This window comes from Pipra filicauda, unplaced genomic scaffold (genome assembly GCF_003945595.2).
Source record: "Pipra filicauda isolate LSUMZ 115617 unplaced genomic scaffold, ASM394559v2 scaffold441_size551697_pilon, whole genome shotgun sequence".
Lineage (NCBI taxonomy): Eukaryota > Metazoa > Chordata > Aves > Passeriformes > Pipridae > Pipra > Pipra filicauda.
The window spans coordinates 282,281-308,512 of record NW_024104578.1 but is presented as its reverse complement, the minus strand read 5'-3'; the positions used below and the strand labels follow the sequence as shown (position 1 = coordinate 308,512).

Here is a 26,232-nt window from a genome sequence, read left to right as displayed (position 1 = left end):
TAAGAAGTGGAGTTCTTGTTTTCTCGCTCATTTCCAGCTCTGGTGCCAATCTGTACATAACTAAATGCTACTTCATTCCTAAATGAAGCATCAAATATGATCAAATGTGTCTGCTCTTGGAATGTTTTTGTTGTTCTGAAAACACATATGTTAACAGGGAATTTATACAAGCCTAAGCTTTACATGTGCTTAATGCTTGCATTGAGTAGAATTACTTCCTATAGTTGTAGACATGTTATAATTACTACTGTCAGACATAACAGTCTAAGGACGAAGAAGGTCTGGTCAACATCAGTGTAGTTCCTTTTATGATGATCTGAACTTTTTTACACTTTCATGAAGAGAGGGTCAGGTTGTTACTTGCCATAGTCACACTTTTTATGAGGTCATGCAGCAGTGTTCTCTGTTACTGGCAGAACGTCCACTACTTCTGTGGAAGTTCTGTGGTTTTGGGAATTTGCAGCAGCCAGATGCATGACACCATGTCTTAAGCTCCCACTTTTTTGTGCTGGTCCATAATATCCAATTATTGGTAGTGTACCAAGTTGTCTGTTGTCTCATTGCATGAAGCTTTGAAGGGGTAATGTGGTTCAGATTAAGAGTTTAGAGGTGGTAGAGTTTGACAGACAGATTTGAGGCAAGCTCTGGAGTGAGAAAAGTATAAAAGAGTTATGAAATTTTGCACTTGTGAGTGTCTGTGAGCCTTCCTGAATACCAGTGAACTCCACCTCTGTCGATATCAATATCATACTCTAGCCTATATTGCATGGGTTGGTCAAGTATAATCATCTGTGAGTCACGTATTCACAATGTTAGCTAAATTCTCATTGGTGACAGTCACAAAACACCCAGAACTCAAGAAGAATTAGGACTGGGCTGAAAGTCAGAGGTGAAGAGTCACGATGCAAACAGTCTCACTCCTGCTAACATTTCTGCACATTTCTGTGTCTGTGATTACCTGGGATTTGATTCCTGTGTTAGAGGACATAAGGTAATGGTGGCTTAATAGGATGTTACTTGCTAAGGAGAGAACATTTAAAATGGAATAAGATTATGTTTTTTATATGTAATCTCTGCTGTTCTTTTGGAAGTCAATTATCAGTCATTATAGAATCATAGAATATCCTGAGTTGAAAGGGACCCACAAAGATTGTCATGTCCAATTCCTGGCCCAGCACAGGACACCCCAAGACTCACACCATGTGCCTGAGAGCAATGTTCAAACACTTCTTGGACTCCAGCAGATGTGGTGCCTTGACCACTGCCCTGGGGAGCCTGTTCCAGTGCCCAGCCACCCTCTGGGGGAAAAACCTTTTTCTAATGTCCAACCTAAACCTCCACTGACACAATTTCAGGACCCTTGGGTCCTGTCGTTGGTCACCACAGAGAAGACATCAGTGCCTGCCCCTCCACTTCCCCTCATGAGGAAGCTGTAGATGCTATGAGATCTTTCAGTCTCCTCTTCTCCAGCTTGAGCAAGCCAACAAACTTGGCTTGCTCTTACCATAACTTCAAGTCCTGAGTCCATCTGTATGCTGGACATTTTGTCCAGCAGGATCTTGTGAGAGACAGTATTGAAGGTTTTACTGAAATCCAAAAAGATTACGTCAGCTGGCTTTCCTTGATCAACTAGGTGGGTTACTTTGTCATAAAAGGAAATTAGTTTTGACATGCAAGACTTTCCTGTCATGAAACCAAGCTGGCTGTGACTGGTAAATGCATTGTCTTTCAGTTGCTTTTCAATAACTTCTAGAATAATCTTCTCCAGTTACCAGCCACTGAAGTGAGACTAACAGGTCTGTAGTTTACAGAGTCATCCATCCTTCTTGCCCTTCTTGAAAACTGGGACAATGTTAGCCAGCTTTTAGTCGACTGGGTGCTCCCATCCATAAGACCGTTCAAAAAATCATCAGGAGAGGCCTTGCAATGACATCAGCCAGTTCTTTGATTCTTGGACAAATCCCATCATGAAACCCCATAGTCTTATAGGGACTCTGGAGCAGCAGATCCCACAATGATAAGCAACTGTTTATCATTCTGGGAGTTTATCATTCTCCCAGCCATGGTCCTCTAGCTCTGGGCACTGAGACCCTCTTAGCCCATCATCAGTTGAAGACAGAGGCAAAGAAACATTAAGTGTGTCAGATGTGTGCTCATGTCACATGTGCACAATACATGCGTAGTGTCAGTCAGACTCAGAGTGGTGAGACTGTGACTGTATATGGAAGGTTATATTAGTTACGTTATCAAAACTGTGGTTTCTAGTCTCTCTTTGCTGTGTGTCTGTGAAGAGGGGTTTATGGAGCTGCTTGGAGCCATGCCTTAAACAGGCTTAAACAGAAGATACTTCTGAACTCCTAAGGTGACTGTTCTGCTCCTGGTATTGAAGCTATCCCAGGTATCTCTGCGTAGTTCTTTATCTTTCTGCTTAAATCCTTGACTCTGAATATGAGTCCATGTTTCTAGATCTGAAAGTAAGGACAGTTTCAGTCCCCGTTAATAAGTGTTGATAGATGGGTAGACAATGCTGAGCTACCAGACTGGGATCCAAAACTCACGGTGTGCTTTTCACTACTGTAATTCAGGCAGTAAATGTCAGTGGTTCCCACTGTGAAGCTGCTTCTCTTACTGGATGACTTAGGAAGTCTTAGCCATTTCTCAGGCTGTAAACTCTTCGTAGTGATGCTTCTTTAGCAGGGGTTTGTGTATTTGTTTACAACACAGCAAATACAGGAAGGAGAGCTGTATTGGAGCTCTGGTCTTAGAAGTGTTTTTATCTAACTACCTCAAGTTATTTTGGACCTTCCTAGTTACTGCACTGATGTGGAAAGGGTGTTATGTCTTGTTCTGTGTGCTGTGTCTTCTGAGCACAGAAGACCTTTAAAAATTTGCCTTCTCAATTGGAAAGAATCTTTGAAGTAAGAGTCCTGGCTTTCTACAGCATCTTTATATAATTTTTGCTTAATATAGCTGTTTTCTAGGAATGCCAGAGGTAATGGCTGTTCAACGCCTCGCTAATCCAAGCCTAAGCAAAAAGGAAAGGAAATTTAGGAAAGAAGTTCCTGTGGCTAGGTTAAGGTTCAAAGTTTGTCTTTTGAGATACTTTTCTCCAGTCATGGCTCCAATACATTCTAATGACTGGAGCGACTCTATTCACTGAAAAGAAACTGTGGAACAGAAGCTGTGCTGTGTCTCTGGGATACCACTCTGTAGGTGAAACCACCAAATGCAGCATTGTGGGACCAGTTGACTCTGTGTGCTCACCCGTATCCCAACAACTGATGCTCTGCATAGTTTAGAGGTATTTTTCTTTAAGGTTACATTTTGGGATCTGAAATCCATTCCTTGAAGGACAGTTTGCTGTCATTTGCCTAATGGTTTCTCCAGAAGAAATATGTACATTGCTGTAGAAAACAAAGAATGTATTACTTTAATTTTTTTTGTCAGTTTCTCTGTATCCTACTTGTAATGTTTTTGAAATTTTTATGAGTGGTAATAATTTAGGAATAAAAGTCATGTCTTTGGTAAACTATCTCTGCAAGATAGAAGACTCAAATGCTTCTTTAAACTTTTGTAGGCCTTGAAAGTTCAAACAGCAATAATAAGACTGGCTGTGCTAAGACAGCCTCTACAAACCCAGAATAAAAATATGGAGTGGAAGGTTTGACAAAGCAGTTCATTCTCACCCCTCTCACCTTACAAAATGCAAACTTTTTTTTTACTGAAGAACGTTATTTAAAGAGAACGAAGGTTCTCTTTTCTTAAAAAATTGGTTGAAGTTTAATGTAAAGGGACATTACTCAAGCACAACATTTGGGTTCTAAAACTCTCATACATAGTATTAGAGAAGGCAGAAGGTTTTCAAAATTTTAAGGAAGATATACTTATGGGAATAGTTTCTGCCTAATTATGTAGGACAAAAGGACCAATCTCGTGGGTACTATTTCAGCTATGGGACTGGTAGTTTCTTTAAATACGGGGTGGTTAATGTCCCTTGTTTGATAAATTCCATGAAAATGTTTTTCTTCTTGACTGTGAGTCTAAAGAAGCACACTGTGTGAGATAGGCACCTGAAGGGAAGAGGTCCAGAGGAGCCTCAGGAGCAGTTCCCAGGCAAAAGATGAGAGTGGCAGCCTGAGTTGTCCACTGCTCCAGGGCATGACAGGAGGGAATAAGCCATTGGGTTCCAGAGGGACCTGACAAGCTGTCTCCAGCTTCCTCCACAGGCTGGGGTGGTATTGGATTACACTGGTCTGCAGGTCCTACTTGAATGGCTTGTGACCTGTATGCAGATCAAGGTCTGGCATTTGGTTTTGCTTGGCTTATGTTTGTGATCCAAACAGTCTTCAGATACACATTTGTGCAAATCCTACCCTTTTTCTCTCCTGCTTGAACTGCTGGAATTTGAAATGCATGGGCATCCACAGATCAGCCCTGTCCCTTAGGCTTGTTTGGGTGTGGGGGCCTTTGCATAGGATACTTAAACACCTGCAGCACATCCTGATTCCTCCTTGTTCTCATTACAGAGTCACAGATTCACAGAATAGAACCATAGAATCATTTAGGTTGGAAAACAACCTTAAAATCATCAAGTCCAACAGGAAACCCAGCACTGTCAACCTTGTACTTAAGCTCCACATTTACATGTCTTCTAAATACCTCCACGGGTGGTGGCTCACATACTTCCCTGGGCAACCTATTCCAATGTCTGACGACCCTTTTGGTGAAGAAATTTCTCATAATACCCAATCTAAACTTCCCCTGGCACAACTTGAGGCCATTTCCTCTTGTCTTGTTGATTGTTACCTCAGAAAAGAGACTGACCCCCACTTGGCTACAACCTCCTTACAGGTGGTTGTAGAGAGTGATAAGGTCCCCCTGAGCCTCCTTTTCTCCAGGATAAACTACCGCAATTCCCTAAGTTGCTCCTCATGTGACTCGTGCTCCAGACCCTTCACCATCTCCACTGCCTTTCTCTGGACACGCTCCAGCACCTCAGGGTCTTTCTTGAAGTAACGGGCCCAGAACTGATCACAGGATTCAAGGTGCAGCCTCACTAGTGCTGAGTACAGGGGGATGATCACTGCCCTGGTCCTGCTGGCCACAGTATTGCTGATACAGGCCAGGGTGCCGTCTGGGCATCTGTATCTGGGCACCGTGCATGCTCGTGTTCAGCCAGCTGTCAACCATCTCTATAACTTAGGTGTTGGCCTATATTCAAAGCAAAATAAATGTAAATATCTGCAATTTTCTCTTTCCTTCTGTTTTTAAGATAATCTTGTGACCCTCCCTACTGTTGCCTCTCCATCAAGTTATGGAGTTGTTAGCAAATTCACTTAATCCAAAAGTTTTCATACCTACAAGAATTTGTGCAGCAGTGTAGAGCCTTCTCTCCAAATTCTGACAAAGTATTTTAGTTACTACATTTACAACTACTATGTAAGGAATGTTGTTTTGTCTGTCTGTTTATCTGATGCCATGTTTTCCACATAAAAAGTAGAGGCATATAAATAGTATAATTGAAAATATATTTCGTGTGTTTTACCTGATACCTTCTCTTTGCAGGAACTCTAGCTTTTTTCAGTGGTGCATTTGATGTTTTGCACTGGCTCTCAAAAACTACTTTGTAGAAGTGGTATTTAAGTAGTGTTCCAGAGACTGCATGAGATAGCCTGCTCAGCTGCTCTGTCTCTTCTCTTTCAGTCTGTAAATATAAAAGGTCTCTTCATAGAGGTAGAAATGTAACAATGGTAAACAAAGGTTCTGCAAATAATATTCTACAGTTTCTACAATTAATACTTCTGTTTGGTGTAACACAGGCTAAGATAAAACTATTTGTCAGAAGTCTTGGTTTATTTTGGGTAGTAGTGTGTATGTATTATCCGGACCTGGTTTGTAGAACTCTCTTCTACAGAGTATTTCTGAAGAGGAGTATTTAATAATGGACAGAATTGAATATTTATATTGATGACCAAGATTAAGATAAGTCCTTATTAAGATAAGTCCTTATTAAGATAAGTCCTTAGTTTATTACAAAGGGAACAAGGACACTAAAAACTATGTATTCAGGGCACTTGCACTAGGAAATAAGCAATCTGTTAGCAAACAAGCTTGGGAGGAAACTCATATTTGGATAGGCAGCTTATATCATTGGAGACTTTCTTACCTCTGCTGTTTCTGAGATACCAGTGCTACAGTCTGATTTAGCAGTTGCTGTATTCCTAGAAGCGTTGGGTCAGATCTTCAGTGTCTTAATTGTAGATAAATGGAAGGAAATCTCTCCTAGCTAAGGTACTTCCATTAGGCAAGAGTCAGATACAAAGAAAAAATTAAATTATGTTTGAATTTTGTTATAGGCAACTTGATCTTTATTGTGCTCAACCGATTTGTTTATGGAGAGAGTTCAGCTTTGTTAGAAGATCTGGATATCTAAAGCATAGCTTCTGTTATTTTTCAGCCAGCTTTCTAACTTCATCAGTTTTAGTTCTTTGTTCCTCTCCCTGGAATCTCTAAACCAATCGTATTGTGAAAACATGAAAAAAACCCCAACCCAAAGTCAAGAATATTTTCTTTCTGTTGTGACTGTTGTGTCATGCAATGTTCATGCATTAAAAATGATCAAAAAAAGCATGGTGGAATAGCAGGGGAGGGTGACTTCGAAGTACTTTGTCTCCTTCTCTTTTACACTGCAATGTGAATTAGGCTTTTTCACTCAAATACCCAAACTTATGAAAACCGTAAGCTAGGTGGAGAGTGTCATTCTGTTTCACTGAAGACTGTGTTGAGTTTGATTCACTGCTACATTACAGGAGGAACTGCAGCAAAACCTCCTGGTAATAACATGAAGAGCTGCAGAATCAGGACCTGTATCAGTTTTAATGCCGTTTGCAAAGAATGTGAATGTTGGATTTTTATTTTTTCCCCACGTCAATATTTTTTTCCTTTTCAACAGGATCTACTCTGTGTAGCTATGAACTGCAGTCATCAGAATATACTACAGACCCAAGGGCTGCCAAGTTATGTCCTAAATATCCTGTTCCAGAGAGGTAATATTAACATCTTGTCTGATTGGGGATGGAGGGAGCAGAGATTTGGGTTGATTGTGACAGTTCTTTAGAAAATACACAGCACACATTTACTCTTACCAGATGTTTTAGTGTATTTTTTAGAGGTTGTGAAAGTAACTCTTAAAGAAAAACCCAAACTATCTGTGGATGTGTTACTGAGGGTATTGAGCTGGTATCTGCAGGTTCTCTTCTGTCTCATGTGACTGACATTGTACTGTATCAGCTGCTTTACTGCCTTTCACCCTATCTATAGCCAGCTGCCTGTCAGCAATGCAGATCAGAGACAATTATGAAACACTTTTAATCTTCGTGAGGAGAAAGTATATAGGGACACACAGTTCTCTGCAGCATTCACTTCTACCTTACCTCAGCCAGCCAGATGAAAATTGCTTCATTTTTTACTCTTTTAGTCCCCAAATGATTAGAGGATAGTCAAGCACCAAAGAGATGACTGTATTTTACAAACAGATTATTTTGAATTTTATTGTTTTAAATATTATGTTAGACTGCTTTTTGTGAAATAGGATGGAAAAGTTGATAGCTTAATAAACTCTTCTAGCTGTGCTTGCTGGACCTGTGGAGATGAGTGTTGCTGAGAAAAGAAGTGATCTGTAAGCTGTTGTGCACACCCTTCTGTCAGTAATTCCACTAACTCAAGAAGAACCATGTTGTGTTTTCTCAAAGTTTAGCTTCTCAAACATGCTCATTAGTGGGTTGTAACGGCAAGTCTTTTCCTATGAATGGTTTTCTGTTATGGTTTTAGTAAATATTGTGTTCGTGTCAGTTCTAGAAACTCTGATTTGAAGTCTTTCTTGTTTACATGTTAGTGTCTCCAGTGAATATTTTTTTATATTGTAGTGACAATTAGTGGCATCTGAAATATTAACTTTTTTTTTACTATTCCCCACAGTAGATTCATGTTCCATGCAGCTAACCAGCTGTTATAGCAGTAATACAAAACCAAATGAAAACTTCAGTGCCAGCTTGCATACTGAAAAGGCTTGTTAGTCTTAATTTTTGCCAGAATGATATTGACTTTTCTCATTGTGTGTTCCCATGTCATTCAGTCTCAATGAATATGGCTTAATAAGAAAACAGAAGGATAGAACAATGTGTCAGAGCTCTAATGGTGCTATTTAAATTCCTCACAGAAATGACCCTAAGTTATTTTAAAAAAAATCTATTGTGTAAAGTGGAGTATTTTCCATTTTTCTATGTGATATTACTAAAATGTACACTATGTTTGAGTATTTTTGAGATTGAAAAGTCTGAATTTAGTACCCTAAGACAAAAAAGGCCAACATTGTATCTGTAAAGCGCCTTTCTTCAGGTTTTTATAGTTAAATTATTTGAGTAAGTTAGTGTAATTTGGAGGAGGAATGAAATCAGTCATTTGTTGAGACAACCAAATGAAAACCCAACACCTTGTAGACTGAGGCACTCATGGAGAACTTACCTAACACTCAGATTTGATCTGTGTCTTGGTTTAACCCCAGCCAGCAACCAAGCACCATACAGCTACTTGCTCACTCCTCCATCAGTAAAATCGGGCAGAGAATCAGAAGGGCCCCGTCAGTATATAGCACATAATGGTTTTGTGGGAAGACAAACACCATCATTCCAAATATCCCCCCTTTCTTCTTTCTTCCCCCCCACTTTATATGCTGAGCATGATGTCATATGGTCTGGAATATCCCTTTGGCCAGTTGGGGTCACCTTTCCTGGCCATGTCTCCTCCCAGCCTCCTCCCCACTGTGGCAGTACAAAAAGCAGAAAAGGCCTTGGTTCTGTGTAAGCCCTGCTCAGCAATAAGAAAAACATCTCTATATTATCAACCCTGTGTTCAGCACAAATCCAAAACACAGCCCCCTGCTAGCCACTGCCAAGAAAATTAACTGTACCCCGGCTGAAACCAGCACAATCTGCCAAGAGTTATGAACCATCTGATTCCCATGATGTCCATGGGAGGGAGGTGCCATATGGTGTAAGGACTGTCCCTTGATGTTTTCTGTTTGATGACCAGACTTCTTCACACCCTTCACTTGAGGCTCTCAATGGATTCTTACAGTCCAGCTTCAAGGCATTATGTCCAACTTTGACAGAGCAGTGCGGTCAGCGGTACATGTTTCTTCCAGAAACCATACCCAGCCCATATCAGCCTCAGGAGAGCATGACTTCACTGTTTTGAGGACCCTGGAGGAAAACCTGTCCAGTCCCTTCAGCAGCCCTGTGCCAAGGGGCTGCCCTGTAGAGGTTATAAACAGCAGCTAACAGTGGCATTCCAACCAGGCTCCCCTCACACAGGTTGCTGTATTTGCCCAGGGGCAGTAGTGAGAGGAAAAAACTCTCTGGAATCTAGTACTTGAATAATCAGATGGATCTCCTAACTTAATTTGAATATTGCTTTAAAAATACAACTTCTAAGACCATTGTGTGCTGGCTTGAACTTTATTCGTTCTTGTTTATGAATAAACATCGTGTTGCTATTCTTAGAAATTTGTAATTCCTTTTCAGTAGTTAAGATACCAAGATATAATCCAGAGGCCATATAAAATAGCATGGGTCATGGAGAATAGATCTGTTATTGTATTTTTTATTAAGACACTTCACCTCACATACTCATTCAGTCAGAACCACTGAAGCAGCAACAGATCTCAGGTGGATTTTCAGGAGTCCCATATGCTCAAGAAAGCTTGTAGAAACCACTAACCTCATTTTTTTATTATTAATTAAAACAAAGTTAGCAATTAATCACGGCACATGAAAATAAGTAACTTAAAATATTTAGTAAAATTGCTATAGGTTAAGGGATATTAGATGAGCAGTAATATAAACTGTCAAGCAAAAAGCATGTTTTCCTCTGTTGGAATATATTTTGGAAGAGTACTTTAATCCAATTAGTTCTTTTTTCAAAATGGATGGTTTTATGTTTGAATGCAGGAATGACATTCTTTTGCCTACATCCAGCTCAAAATTTGAGTTCTATTACTGATATTGACAATTTCTAAATGCTCTAGGCTTCCTGCAAAATTGTAGCAGTTAACAATTAAATAAACCTCTCAAATTTCAGTCTTTTCCAGTAATACTGCATATAATGAGCTGCAGTACACTGCATATTCCAAAACAGGTTATGTTGTAAGAGGCTGAAAGAATACATGGGCTGCCTTTTAAATGGGGCAGCCATCATTATGAGTTTAATTTGTTTTTTAACAACTGTGACTAATCCACAATTACTTTTTTTGCTGTGCTTAACTGCTGTCTTCATTACTACAAAAGTAGACCATCAGTGTGAGCATTTTGGAATGCATTTACCTACTCAGCACAGTAAGTTTAGAACAATAACATTTGCAATCATCAGTGACTTTAAACAAAAACCTAGGATCTACTAATTACTAAGGTATAGCAGGTGATCATAATTTCTCCCAATTTCTTTACAGAATAATTACACATGAATGGTTTTCAGCATGTCATCCTTTTTCCCCAAAAAACCCAATGTGTAGAAAAGATGTGCCTGAGGCAGCTGCTTTACTCACTATGTGTTTAAAATGGTTAAAATTTTGGAAAGGCGTGGGCTTGAAAAATAGTTATTGAGGACAGAAAATTGCTGGTTTATAGGTCATTACTGAAATAGGGAAACTGCAGAAGATTATGTGCTTTGCTGCTACAGTCCACTGAAATCTTTTAAGTAATGAAAATTGGGCAGGGTGAAACAAATACAGAGGTTGGAAGAGAAGACTGACATAATATGAAAGACACTTTCATGAGATCCAGTTACAGGAAGGAACATGTAATTCATGTCTGAAATGTAATTGGGAATTGATCAAATGATGTAATAGGCCACTTTGAGATCTGACATAGTTTATGAGCAAGAAAGACAGCTACTTAGTGGGAAACATTTAGAAAATAAAATTACCCACTTTTAAAGTACAGTTTTTACTGTCTTGTATCTTTCCCCGATGGACTTGACTACAGGTTCTTCCTGGCATTCTGCAAAGTTTAGTGCATAGTCTCAGTAGTTGTTTGGAGGATGCTTCCAAAACAGTTGAAAACAATAGAAGCATCCTTGCATATTCTGCGTAATTTTAACAAAGTTAATGAAAGTAAACCATGTGATTGTAATTTTTAATACAAGAATGAGTTCAATATGGGGAATAAATACATAGGTTTATATAGGAATAAATACATTGGTTTTTCTTGGCAGCAGTTGTAAATGCTGATGTCCTTTAGCACAAAATGTATGCTTTCAACAAGAGTACTGTTATTCTGTGATTTCTTTTGCTGCATGTAAGGGCCAGTATTTTATTCAAACATGAGTGAAAGGCATTGTTTCAGTTGCTGGTTCACCGCCTGACACTTGAATGAGAGATGTTTACGTGGAAATAGGAACATACATTTTCTGAGCCTTGTCATTTAATGGTGGGAGGGTAATAATTTCCTATTGGAACGTATACTCCAGTCTCACAGGGTTATTTGTAAGAACTGCATCACTTCCCATTATGGTCATCCTCATTCCAGTGGCACTTGTGCATTCAACGCATGGTTTCTGGTTATGATGTTATGAGGGTGGAATGATTGCATCTATTCACCTTTCATTTGTGTGTTGATGTGGCATTTATATTAAGTAGGAGTAATTTTTTTTTCTGATTTTTTTTTCTTGTGTCACCAGTGCACCTATTCCATTCTTCCATCGCTGTGCTCCTGTGAACATTTCCTGCTATGCCAAGTTTGCAGAGGCCCTGATCACCTTTGTCAGTGACAGTAGTGTCTTACACAGGCTGATTAGTGGAGTTATGACCAGCAAAGAGATTATAATGGGACTTTGCTTGTTATCACTAGGTAATTGTTTTTCTCATTACTAGCTATTTCTTAGTGTACTGCATTAGGAGATTGTTAACACCCTCTACCACAATATGAGCAAAAACCATGTATAATAGCAATGAGCCCTTAGAAATTATTCAGAATGCTTCTTTAAAATTTTATTTGACATCTGGGTAACTTTTTCAGAAGCAATATAGATATGCATTCCTGTTTTTATTTCTCTTCCACTGATTACAAGATAGAGGATGTGTGGCTGTTGATTAGCTAACATTAGTTTTGATATGGTTAAGAGAGCATCTCCATTTTCCTAATTTTTATTATAATATTCCCCTTTCCCATTTGCAGTAGTCATCTTCTGCTAATCCAGGTCCAAATAAACCCTTTCCAAATAAAAAGAACAGGGTGAGAAGTCCACAACAGCTCACTCCTGTTGAATGTAGGGGATTTAGTTTGTTTGGTTTAACATATTTGTGCAGGGATATGAGAACTATCAGAGTGAAAACAAGAAAGTTAGGTGCCTATTTGTTGTATTGTATGTTCCTTCTTCCCTTTCCCCCAAAATTTAAAACTTCAGGCCTTTAAAATCTGAGCCTTGTCTGAAGAGCTGGAAATTCCCAGCGGTATAGAGGTGCTGAATAGTTTCTGTAGTTGTGAGATGCCTATAGAGTGACACTTTGCACTGGACCAAGTATTGCTTTAACAAAATCTTGTTGTTTAAGATGGAATGTTACCCACCCACATAAACTGCTTACCTAGTGAGCCCTCATACCAAGTATAAAATCTGAAATACTAAAATGGGAGGATCAAGATAGTAGCCACATATATGAGCAGTGTGTGGTATAGATAGAAACACTGCAAAGCTCTGCTAGATATAAAAGTCCTTTGTTTTCAGTCTGCCTTTGTGGTTAAAAAAAAAAAAAAGAATTGGGGGGAAGGGAAAAAGAAAGGGGACAAAAAAAAGAAAAGAGGATGGTAGATACCATTAAAAAAAAAGACACACACACAAGACCATTGTGTGTGTTCAACTGTAACTGGAAAGCTGTTTATTCTTCTATCTTGATAGCTCCAGTATTTGATAATAATGGTAGAAAGATTGTTCAGAATCTAAAAGCTGGTGGCTCATTAGCAGTGCTACTGTTCAGTTAAGAGTCAGAAGTTAGTACAGAGTTTACATACAGTTAATTTAAAAAATAGTTTGCATAACTTCATAGTTAAACAGAAATTATTTATTTTAAAACAATGGGTTAGACTGTGATTCAGAAAGCCAGGTTCCAGTGGCTTTCGTGTAGCTGCTGAATACAGACATGTATGTGTAAAAATATGAATGTGCACTTGCGCACACCACTCACTTAACCTTAGTTAGCTGTAATAGTTTTTTACCCATGACTGGCGTGACATTTTGCAATACACAGGCATCATATTAACTGCACTTGTTTGACAAGTGTATCTGAGTGCAAATTCTGCTCTGGTCCTCAGGAGGTGTGCTCATGTTACCAAACTCGAACTACTATCATGTCTTGCTGTCTGTTTGGTCATTGTCTAAGTACCCCCCTGTCTGTGTGCACGCATTATGTCTTGTATTTAATGTATCATGTAAATGTATTTATGCTCTCTTTGTTTCAATCAACAGTATCAAAGCAGAAGTTGTAAAGGTGCCTAATTTTATTTATTGTTCAGTGAGTTCGTAGGCCTTGGAAAAGAAATCTTTGTGTAAGAATTCTGTTGGAAGGCAGTTGTCATAGCCCAGTGGGAAAATCTGGAAGGCTGTTTCTACTTGAAGTAATTGCTCTGCTTATTTTATTTGTCTTCTTTTGCAGTGTTGTCCATGATTTTGATGGTTATAATAAGGTACATTTCAAGAGTACTTGTCTGGATTGTAACAATTCTTGTCATTCTGGGATCACTTGGTAAGTCTTGTTTGTCTCCTAGTTTCTGAGTGCCCAGTTCTAATCTTTGTGCTCTGTGTCATCAGGCCAGCTGCATCCTGCACAGATCTTGGGCCATGCATTTCCTTTCAGCTTTCGATTGAGTCCCTTTCAAGATATACATCAAAAATGCCACCTTAGTAATTGCAGTCCTCTCCCAGAGACTATGTTGCTCCTTGCATATTTGCACTCCCTGCTTGGCAGGCAGGCTTCATGTCAGCCTCTAGGTCACTAGAGCCCACACAATCAGTGTGGGATATTCTCACAGCGCTTGTAACACAGCCCTAAATGTTGCCTGCAGTTCTTAACTGGCCTTCTAAATATGTCAGCACAGCATCTAGTCCGGGTGTGTCTGGTGGCACACCCGCCCCATCGGTGTATTCAGGCATGCAGGAATCAAAGGGCAGCTGCTGTTTATGCAGCCTGACATGTTTACAACCCTGACATGTTCATCAGCCCCTTCAGTCCTCTGAGTAGCTCTTTAAGACCTGTTCTTGAAGAGAGAAGGCAAAGGTGCTTTTCTAGCGTTCCTAATAAAATCTCTGTATTTCCATATGACTCAGGAAGACCTGCGTGTGAAATGCCATGCTGTATTGGAAGTGGCCAAAGATGATGTAGTTTGCATGAAAATAGGCTTATTTTATCACAATAACTTTAAAATTTGTAAAACTGAAGTTTTCTATTATTGTTACTCAGTAGCTAAGCCAAAATGTATGTGCAGATGACTGAAGGGCAGGAATAAAAGTAGAATAATCATATGAGGAAGCACTAGTGATTTAATTCTTGCAATTCATGTCTGCAAGCGATGAAAAAAAATCAGCAGACCTTCTGTATTTTTTCACGATCGCTTTGTTTTTCTGCTTATTGGTCTCAGGGCCTGTGACCACAGAAAAGTAAAAAAATAATTTTTTTTTCATTGATATTCTTTTTAGAAGCTGATCGGCTATACTGAGTTACTTATTACCATCTGTTACTATGTTCTAAAAAGTTTCATCCAATACAGAAACTGAATAAGAACCAATCACTTGTGAGACATGCTGCTGGTTCTGTCTTCACTGTTTGTTTAGGAGGTGCCAAAAGAGCATTCTTCATTTCAGACCTGAACAGGGTAGCTTCAGCATAAACTTGTGATCACAGAATGTGTAAGATTGGAAGGGACCACAGAGGCTCATCTGGTACAACCCCCCTGCTAAGCTTATGCATTTGATTCAGAAATAACAAGAGAACATACTCAAAAGAGAAGAAAGTGTATCAGAGGGGAGAGGTTATATCCCTGAGGGGCTGGAGACCTGTCCTTTAGAAAAGTTCTGTCTCGGAAAGACAGCTAGAATGGGAGAATAATATTCTGGCAATAAGGCTAGGATTTTGTAACAGTGGTTAGAAGATAGTACCTCACATATTATTAGCCTCCTGTGCTTTTTACTGATGTTTGTCCCACTGCCCTTGACATTGTCTGAAACAAGTGTACCTACATATCATTAACCTGAGGTGCTTTTGCCAGCATTAGGCTGATCCTTCTTGTTTTGATTAGTCTTCCCAGGAATTGTAGACTCCTTGTTTTGTTGTTACTTCACATCATAATCCAGAAGTCCCTCTCTGTTCCCCCTCCTAAATTCTTACTCCCTGCATTATTATACACTTGTATACATCCATCCATCCATCCGTATAATTCTTTATTCCTTTTGTTCCTGTATTACCTGTCTAGTGGGAGCTGTGTTTTTCGTTGTTGGGGCTCCTCATGAACTAGTTCTTTCATGCACTTCACCCTAAAACATGGAGTCAAGGTTCTGCAAGTCTCTTAAGTTGTTGCAGTGGGATGAGACTGTGAAAAGAGTATATTCACTTCAGAGGAGGGCAACAGAGTAGAACCGAGCACTTCTCCCTCCCCTGAAGTTCCTGTTGGGTTGAGCATGAGTGCTCTTGAGTATTCTGTACCAGACTAAACTTACAAGAAGGAACTGTTTCATTTCCTTGGGACTAGGTAGTATGACTGTCATACAGAGGAAGTGTCTTTCATTTATCCTTTTTTTCTTTCTCACTAAAACACAGGTGGTACAGGAGTCCTGTGGTGGCTCTATGCTAAGAAACGAATGTCTGCCAGTGCTCTCGAGACTCAAATAGCCAAAGACAATCTTCAGGCTCTCTTGATCTATGCCATTGCAGCTACAGTCTTCACGGTATGCTTTGCTAATGAGTGTACTATTTTCTTGTTCTGACTTCCTTTTGGTCTCTAATTTTTTTTATTCAGGGGAAAGGTTTTTATTGCAGACATTTTTGAACAGTTTATTTCTGCCACAAGTTCTGTTGCAGTGATTTTTTTTTTTATTTTGTTATTTTATTTTTTTAACTTTCAGGAACTGTTCCCTAATATCTGATTTTGAGTCAGGAGAGACCTTCTAAACCCTGCAGCTACTTTCGACTACTGTAAAATGTCCACAGGGACTTCCAAGAATAGGTACAATATTGGACTGCAAATCCAAAGAGATTTTTCTTAGGTTCCCAGTTCAGAGGTACTTAGTCATTTTAGTGTATCTAAAAGTCCTTAGGATATTCCTACTTCTTGAAATTAGTTGTTCCCAAATTTGTTCCGTTTACAGAAGGATCATTGTGAACTGAAATGCTAACACTGATTATCTTGTTTGGGCCCTGCTGTTAATTTCACAGTCACTGACTTTACTTTTAAAAATTGACAATGTTTGACTAACTTCCCAGGAATTGTAGACTCCCTCTTTTGCTCTTCTTCTTGTTTCACATCCTAATCAAAAGGTCCCTCTCTGTTCCCCTTCCTAAATTCTTACTCCCTGCATTTTTATAGATACGTACATACTACAAGACCACCACACCAGATATAAATGGTCAGATATAAATGTTAAATTGTATTCTTTGTTAAAACTTGCTGATTTCACTGGTTTGTACAACATAATTGGGGATAGAATCTAGTCTAATCTCATCAGCCTAAGGCTGATGATGATTTCAAATACATAATCATGAGACTGGAATTCCACGAAAGTATAACCTGGAAAATAATTTATCACCAGAAGAAGCTAACAGCGGTTTTGCATTTTGATTTTGTGATCTTATAAATGTGTTTAATTTAGCGTGTTTGAATATCCTAGCTTTGTGAAATAATAGCTCGCTTATTTTTCAGTTCTCTAAAATGTGATTTGGAAACTTCTCCCTCTAGGTTATCTTATTCTTGATCATGTTAATAATGCGCAAAAGAGTAGCTCTCACCATTGCCTTGTTCCACGTGGCCGGCAAAGTCTTCATTCACCTGCCACTGCTAGTCTTCCAGCCATTTTGGACATTCTTTGTGCTCATCCTCTTCTGGGCATACTGGATCACAGTCCTGCTTTTCCTTGGTACTACAGGTGAGCATCTGTTGCTTATTTTAAATAATTTTCACCTACCTTTTGTGTGTTTTCGAGCAGAGTTGGCTAAAAAGCATGTGGGAACCTCTAAGAAAAAAAAGCCCACCTGTTGTGCTTCTGTTCTCACCTGCTTCACTGACTTCAAAACACTTATTTCAAGAAAGTTATTGTGCATTTGAGTCTGCATTCTCACGTCGTACTTTGTGTGTTAGACTGGCTTTTTATTTTGATGCAAGTTGGCATGTTGCAAACCACAAGACTCTGTTAATACAACTTCTATAACAATTTTTTTCAATAATTCCGCCTAATTTTACACAAGCAAGTTAAAAACAGCATAATCTTGCAGCTGATCTCTCCAAGTAATTGTATGGTAGCCAGTGCTCACACAGATGAAGGCATCGTAATGAAAGGACTGTTCCACAGAATTGCTGTCTCCCACAATGTAAATATAGTGGAATTCATTTTCAGTTGTTTGTAACTTAGGTTTCCATTATTATTCCACAATTATTAGGGAGATTCTTCTGCTCTCTGTACACTGTATTCTGAGACTAGCCAATGTATTCTTAATTCCAGCCTGCTGTGAAGACCGTAAAAGGTGAAAGCTTTGTGTTCGGGGTCTGACAAGACCTTCTAGAATTAGTCAGTCCTATAGGTCCAAATCTTAGTCACTTCAGCAAAGAAACTTTGCAGTTGCTTTTTAAGATGGGAGATGTCTGCGTTATTTTGCAGTGCGTTGCAGGCGATGCAGACTGTCATTCACTGTTCAAATCTAAGAATTTTGAAATGTGTTGTTTACTGCCGATCCAAAAGTAGCAGTGTTTCAGGTCACAAAGCTATTTCACAATAATACAATATGAGTATTTTTTAATATCCCGAGTTCTTTAGTGAGGGTTGGAGGTAACACTTCATGTGTTCTTGTTCTCGTTACTGCTGAAATTTTTAGCTTTCGTTACATGCTGTGTGACGTGCAGAAAATGTTTCCCTCTGAAAGTCTCAGCCCCGTGCTTCACTCTCTGAGTCAGGTCACTGCACGGGCACTAAATTTGTAGCAGAATTTAGTCTGATATTATATTTTACTGACAGAACCCTTCAACTAGCCTTGATTCTGTAAAAGTTAATTTATCCTTTTAGCTTATATGCACTCATTATCTTCACTGTTATCAGTTAGGAGTGTTCTGGCATGCTGTCAGTCTCTGTATGTGATACTGCTATTCACATTAGACAAAGAGTCAGTAAATTTCTGAATGTATGAAATCGTATGTTTAGAATCTCTACAGCTGTTCCATATGTCTGTAAATAGCTTTAGAACTACACAAACATTGTTGAAATACTTGTACAAAGACCTACCATAAGGAAAGCAAAAGTGATTGTTAGTGTTGACATATAGATGTAAGGAGCTATGAAGTTTAATATTGATTCTTGCTGTGTGAATAATACTGATAGAGCAGCAAACTCAAAGTAAGAATGACTGAAGAAGTAGGCTTCTATTATGTTTAACTATAGGGAGTTTTGCCATGTGATGGTGGTTCATTGTGGAAATTTTCACCATGTGGCTGAAAATTAAAGTGTTGCAGGATTTTGAGCGTGCTCAGAATATTTTTTATGGCTTTTTTCAAGTGCCATTATACTGATTGTCTCAAAAACTGTATCTTTCTTAAGAACAATCTTCCTAAACATGACATTTAAAACTTAGTAGAAGCTGGATGGGTTCTGCTGTAACTGCTTGTGACCTGCTAATGCCATATGCTTCCTTATTTATGAGCTGATGTAAGCACCATCTTCTTTTTTCACCCTCATTTATTTCTAGGTAGTCCTGTCCCAAATGAAGAAGGATTTGTCGAATTTCGGATGGTAGGTCCTTTGAAATACATGTGGTGGTACCATGCAGTAGGACTCATCTGGATCAGCGAGTTTATCCTCGCCTGTCAGCAGATGACAGTAGCAGGGGCTGTTGTGACATACTATTTTACAAGGTAAGGACAACTTAGATAGCTCTACCAGGAGTTGCCTAGACATTGATTTTGCAAAAATAATGAGGGACAGAGGTCTTGGGGAGAATACTTGTTTCTGTCTTGAAAGCTGGGGAGCCATTAAATTGTCTTGACTCTTTAAATCACATGAAGTCCTAAAATACGTGTTTTGCTGATTATAGATGGTGTTCTTGACATTTAGGACTTGAAGTCTCATTTGGCTTGTAACTTGTGCACATTGTACAGGCATGGATGGTTGTTTACAAAGCAGGATGCACCTGGAAGGTCATCTGTGTTGCTAATAATTAATGCTGATAAATTCTGTAGAGATTAAAAAATATTGACAGCATCTGATTATTATTTTAATTGCAAAAGAGTGCCCTTTAAATTATTTACAGTGCTTCATTAATCTTCATTAATCTTTCTTTCACAGGATTACTTGAGGTCTTATTAGATTCATCACTTACATATAGATTATGTCAAGATTATATAAAAATAAAAAATTATATGAACTATATGTGCATTAAAGCTCCATATTTCATTGCTAAATTTGTGAACTAAACTGTGTATCAGGGCATACTTTGTGCTGGCTGTTCTGCATGTATCTGCTGGCTGTCCAAGAAAGAAATACTAATTATTAGGCAATGGTTTTACAAAGCAAGAATTGTGCTTTACAGAGCTAATTTCAGAATTGCAAACTTAGATTTAGCCTCTAGTATCTGAAAACATTTTGAATTTAATATTGCTTAAAATTTTATCTTTAATAAGTCACTAATATGTGGCTTAAATAGCCATTTAGGACCCAGATTTTTCAGAAAAAAAAAATTGGTATCAGATGCTTTGTTAGTGTTTCATGAGAATAAATGGTACTTTGGTGATCTGATATATTAAATTTTGGAATGTGGAGCAGAACTATGTGGAGCATTATTTTTGGTAAGGGAAAGAAGAAAGTACACCGTTACTTACTTTGGAGAGATATAGTTGAATGAAACTTCTCCACATGTCATTGTAGATTCTAGTAGTTCATATGTTTCTTTAACCCCCCCCCCCCACAAACCACTGCATCATTGTTCAGTGACTAGATAACTAATTTTATTTCAGATGTTCTCAAAGTCTTTTCCAAACAATATAAATACAACTCCTCTGAATAAAGAACAACACGAGTACAATACATTGGCAAGGTATTTAGCAATGGTAGTTTACTTAAGAAAGGGAAAACCGTATAGATATTGGAGTGATGCTATCCCCAAGTGAAAAAGAGCATTAGTATCCTGAACTCATGCTGTACTGATGTCCAGCAACCATACTCTGTTCTTGCCATGTGCTTTTAAGAGTCTGTTCTTTAAAAAAAAATAGATGTTTTTAAATAATGTATGCAGGTATTTTTCAAGTGGCATAATTCAGATCATGAGTGTTTAGTTGGTTTGTCTTTTTAATTGAGGCTGTTACCTGAACTACATTTGACTCCTTTTTCTGCCCTAGTCTTTAAGCATTATCAAAGGCAAGGAATCAATTTACTGTGCTGTCAGAAATTCTGTTGTTTTATTAATGATTAAGTCCTCCAGTATACCAATGAAATACATCTATGAAATTATTACAAAATGTTACAGGGATGTAATCTTGTGAATAATTAAAATAGATTGAAGAGTGAGGAAAATACAGAAGAAGGAGAAAGACATTGCATTGAAATAGATTGCTTAGCAACATGTATGCTTCATCTGTAAGTTTTGTATTTTCTGACACCTGAGGGTGAATGACTTTTATTTGAACCATACCCTATAATTCCATAACAGGAATCTTATTTTATGTTAGTAAATACTCATTTCTCTCTACTATTATCCTCTTTTTGCATTTTAAGGTACAATCATAATCTAAAAAGTGACTTAGTAAGAAGGGAAAAGGCATTAATTTGGACCCATTATTTTGCATATGAGCAACTTTCCACCGCAAATGAGATGAAGTTATCCATGGAGAAATGTTTTGTATTAAGTTCACTGTTCATTCACCTGAGCCAGATGGATTTCTTTCAACTCAGGCAATAACAGAGCTCAAAGTGTTTTGAATTACAGACTCTGCCCTGATAATGAGGAACCTGAAACTTTTTACCTGAAAACAAGGAAGTGTTTAGGTTGTCAGGGTGTAAGACTCAAACTATTTATCCGTATTCTACTCCCAACAAGGAGCAGAGTTTGGCTTCCCACCCCTTCAGCTCTAAAAGTCAACTGAAAGAAAATACAGGGTTAACCTATTTTAATCATTAACATCTCAGGATTAAGTTATGGAGATATTAGTTTCATGGAATGAAGGCTGTACTTTTTTATCTTTTCTGAATGAAACTCACATCTCTTCCCGAGCTGGGGAGATACTTTATCTTTGTAATGTGTAGCACATGTTCCTTTAATATGCTTATTATCCTGCTCTTATTTCTAATAAAGAAGAAGAGCAATTCTTTAAATGGTTAATAGAGCTGTTCTTTAAGAGAGAAATAGAATTGGCTTCCTTGGTAGGAAAGAAAAATAAACACTCTAAAAGGACTAGCTTCAAACCATGAAAGTGAGTATTCTTCTGATAAATTAAAAATACTCTAGCTGCATTGGGTTAAATAACTTTTTTAAGGTCCAGCACTTGGTGTCTTGAGGATATAATAGCTAAATCAGAAATGCAAAAAGTGTGAGAAAAAGAATTTACCTAATAAATTAGTTACATCCTCTCCAAAGTCTACATAAAGATCTCCAACAGAACAGGAGAAAAGTAGAAGGCATTGTTTCTCACTTCCTTGTAAGGTTTGAATTTGCAATGTAACTGTATAGAAACTGCTAGGTGTTAATAGTGGGTAATGCAGCTAATGCTAGTAAAACTATCACCAGTTAGTGTTTTAAGTCACTTGAAGAATCACCAGCAAAGGTATTGGCAAAAGTAGTTTTAATATAAAGGTAAAAGTGTGACATAAATCATTGACAAGGTTCACTCTACTACTCTACTAGATGCCTAAAGCACACAGAGAAAAAAAAAATCTAAAATCAATCAAACTAAAACTAAAATCAACCTAAAATTATCTATGCAGAGGCTGAGGAAGGAAAAAGTATAAGGATGGGAAAGGATATGGATAAAAAGGAATGATGGAGACCCTTCCATTGAGTCACAAGGTTCGGAGCGGACCGCCTTGCCAAATTTAGCCCTGGATTTAAACAGCAGTTTAGGCCTAGAGGTTTTAACAGCACTTAAAATTACTTAATCAATAGCCTAATTTAAACAACTTAGCAAAAGATTCTGTAGAATTTATTATAAGCACAACAGTAACTCATTTAGAGGCCTAACTTACTGACCAGTATAACACTCGTAATACATAGTACATACACTTGCACACGCACAGACCTAAAGCAGTGTGTACAAGGTATCTACCTGTGAAAAATTCCCCCCAAGTTCACTGAAGTTCTCACATCAGATGCCTTTGCATCTTCTCAGCTGGCAAAGGTTGAGCTTTGAGGAATGGAGATATCAGCCCAGGCTCCACTGGCAGCGCTTGACATCAGTCCTCCAAGTATACCAAACTTGGGAGTTCTGTGGCTCTGAAAAGCACCCCACTCAGAGGGAGATTGCTGGTCACAGACAGCTGTGGTACAGGAGTTTGTAGGGTTGCAAGAGCATTTGCTTTAGTGATAGGAATTTTCCATCCTTACTGCAATTTGGGTCGGTAACTTCCTTGGAAAGTTCAATAACAAAAATGTTGTTCCACTTAGGTTGTTATTCAGGCGCAAAAAGCAAGTTTCTAAAGCTGTTCGTTAAAAAACAGGAGCTCATTAGACAGGACAGGTTCCGGGGAGCAGACGGTGTTTCTGATATACTCAAGAGGAGCTGAGCCCAGGTGCTCTTTGCCAAGGCCTACCGAGCATTTCTGAGATCCTAGTGCAGCCCAAAGAGGGTGGGGAAGAAGGGGATGTACCACCACACTACCTATATGACATACTGATTCCTTATTCTAGTCCTACTTCTCCATTGGAGACAAATCTGTGAGTTACACAAGGTGGAGTGAACAATACACCCTGAAAGCTGGTATGAGGATAATATATTCCTTTTGCACCTTATTTTATTGAAGATTTATAGCACTTCTAGATGGTACCACATACATGCTGATCGTTCTACTTCATTTTTTTTTCTCTTTTCAACAGGGAGAAAAGAAATCTGCCATTTACTCCTATTCTGGCATCTGTTAATCGCCTTGTTTGTTACCACCTAGGAACAGTAGCAAAGGGGTCTTTCATTATCACACTAGTGAAGATACCACGAATGATTCTAATGTATATTCAAACACAACTCAAAGGAAAAGTAAGAGAAATAGGTTCCATTTTCTTACTGAAAATTAAGGCCTGGTGTGTTGACCTGTTAATTTGATCGGTGTGGGAGGCTTGAAGTCTCGTTTTGGAATAGGTTAGATGTAATGGAGAAATTCTTCACTATAAGGTGGTGAGGCACTAGAACAGGTTGCCCAGAGAAGTTGTGGATGCCCCATCCCTGGAAGTGTTCAAAAGCACGTTGGATGGGGCTTTGAGCAACCTGGGCTAGTGAAAGATGTCCCTGCCCATGGTGGGGGGAGTCCCTTCCAACCCAAACCGTTCTATGGCTCTGTGAATATTGAATCTTTAAAAGACCGTGGGACTGATATGGATTGCTTAATTTAGCAATCTGAGTATCAGTTACTGAAACACGAAGGAATACTATTTTCTTAAGATCTGTTGGTTTTACTCTTTATCTTTGTTTTCCCACATTTTGTGCTTTCCTAGGAAAATGCTTGTGCTCGCTGTATGCTTAAAGCCTGCATCTGCTGCCTTTGGTGTCTAGAAAAGTGCCTGACATACTTAAATCAGGTAAGATTTTCAATATTCATGTTTTATATAAGGGCTGATAATTGTATATATATTCCCAGGCTGCAGTCTGAGGCTGACATATAATGTATTGTACTTGGGAACTGAACTTGAATGACAGTATTTCAGCCTTGTCTTCATTGCTGAAATTACACTGCAAATACTAGATTGACCTTTGCAATGTAAACAAAGACAAAAGAATAGCCAATACTCGTCTTTGTGAACATGGTATCTCAACTTTATAATGATTTGTGTAGTGCTTGGAGATGTTTCCCATATGTCTACTCAGTAAAACCACATCTGAATTTCAAAATGTGTCTCCTGTGAAAACAGAATGAAGCTTTTTAAGTGTAATATTTAAGATTCACACAATGCAGAAACTGTACAAAACATCAAATCATCAGCATCATTTACAAAGTGGAAGAAAATTTGCAAGTTGCAGCACGCTGGCTGGTCAGACCCATTGTAAAAATGGGTTTATAGGCCTTTAGTCCATCTCTCATGTGTATATATATAAATATCTTGCTAACATTTCTTTCACTGTTAATTTCTTTTGCTTGTGGAGATATAGAAAATAAAATCAGAAGAAAGCATTTAATAAACCCCATTGTAATCCTTGAAAACTGTCCTGACTAACCTTGAATGCAGTACCTAGAAATTATCTTGTTTGACTTGTATGACTCTCAGACTCTTTTGTATTTCCAGATTTTTTTCTAACTACTTAATTTCTGTAGCTATGCCACTGCTCACCTCCTTCTGCAGAGAAATTGCAAATCCTGTTTAATGAGGTTTTTTTGAAAAAACTAGTTAATGCATAAATTATGAGCAAAGGAGAAGAAGAATAGCAGTTCTTTACCTCATATAGTCTTCTGTCAGCTGCTATATATTGCTCGATTCAACAGCTCTCAGGGGAATGTTGGTTCATTAACATCATATGACGAATGTGACTTACTGTGTCTTCCCCCTCACCTTCCCCACCTTCCATCTGAAATACCTGATCATTCCATGAATAAGTCTTCAATCTCCTTTTCCTAGAATGCATATACAGCCACAGCTATCAACAGCACCAATTTCTGCACCTCAGCAAAGGATGCCTTTGTTATCCTGGTGGAAAACGCTTTGCGAGTGGCTGCCATAAACACAGTTGGAGATTTTATGCTGTTCCTAGGAAAGGTATGTCTGCTGATACAGTTCTTACAGACCTACATACAAGCAAGCTTTCTTTAGCAATGGCTGCACCCCAAACGCAATATGCCTTAAAAATCCTGTTTCTTAGTGTGCACTTATCATGTCCAGCTGCATCCCATTAGTAGGGGCTTTGTAGAGTAGAGAGGATAAACAAATAATGTACTGACATGTAGTAAAAGTGACTAGAGAGGAATACCTGAAGATTATGACACCTTTTGCATGATTTATTTTTTAGGGAGTCAAGAGAAAAGTGTTTAGAAGTTCTAGGGTTTTGTTTGATTTTGTGGTTAAAACGTAGAATTCTAAGGAGAGGAAGCATTTCTTTTAAATTCTGTTCAGTAAGGGCTCTCCAGGCTTATGTTGAAAATTTGACACATTACTGATCACCTGTATGATCAAATTGTACAAAAACCTGCTATGAGTAATTGCCAGCTTAAGCAACTAAGTTACCTCTACTCTGATAATTAAAAGGAGACTAGAATAGTTGCTGTGGTCAGTCAGCTTTTTGGGTCTCCAACTGATGGAGATATACTTTATGGAAAGTGTAGTATTTCTATCCTTTGAAGGATTTTATGCCATTATTTACTAAAACAATTAATACCAATCTACTTAAATCACCTGTGCCTAAGCATTCAGACAGTGGTTGAACTCATCTGTATTTCTTATTACACTCCTCTACTTCTGTTAAGTCAGAGTACAGTGGGCTGAACTTTGAATCCAGTAACTAAGTCAGTAAGATGTGAGAAGGAATAAACACATAAGGGAGACATAAGTGCTTGAGAGAACATGAAATTACATAATGCAGTTTTGTGGAGGAGTTGGGAAACACCCCGCAGTCTCTCAGATTATTAGAAAAATGCACAGGTGACAGAAATGTTAAAATGAACAGTGTCCAGCATGTAAAAAATACCATCAGCTAAATCAGTGCTAGGCTGCCAGCATCTCCTCTACCAGTCCAAAATGGTATTTTCATAAAAGCTGACCTATTTTACAATTTTATGTTTAGCTGCAGTTCATAATAATAGGGTCAG

General features: G+C 38.4%; 1 protein-coding gene across 3 annotated transcripts in view; it reads left to right on the top strand.

The window, feature by feature from the left end:
* Positions 1-26,232, top strand: part of SLC44A1 (solute carrier family 44 member 1) — a 69,922-nt gene that overhangs the window by 34,614 nt on the left and 9,076 nt on the right. For all 3 annotated transcript variants that reach the window (XM_027714418.2, XM_027714417.2, XM_027714416.2), the window contains exons 5-13: positions 6,953-7,046; positions 11,734-11,903; positions 13,703-13,792; positions 15,860-15,987; positions 16,995-17,181; positions 18,989-19,154; positions 23,321-23,477; positions 23,933-24,016; positions 25,049-25,186. In XM_027714418.2, the coding sequence (XP_027570219.1) occupies positions 6,953-7,046; positions 11,734-11,903; positions 13,703-13,792; positions 15,860-15,987; positions 16,995-17,181; positions 18,989-19,154; positions 23,321-23,477; positions 23,933-24,016; positions 25,049-25,186 (1,214 nt within the window). The remainder of the gene's footprint in view (positions 1-6,952; positions 7,047-11,733; positions 11,904-13,702; positions 13,793-15,859; positions 15,988-16,994; positions 17,182-18,988; positions 19,155-23,320; positions 23,478-23,932; positions 24,017-25,048; positions 25,187-26,232) is intronic.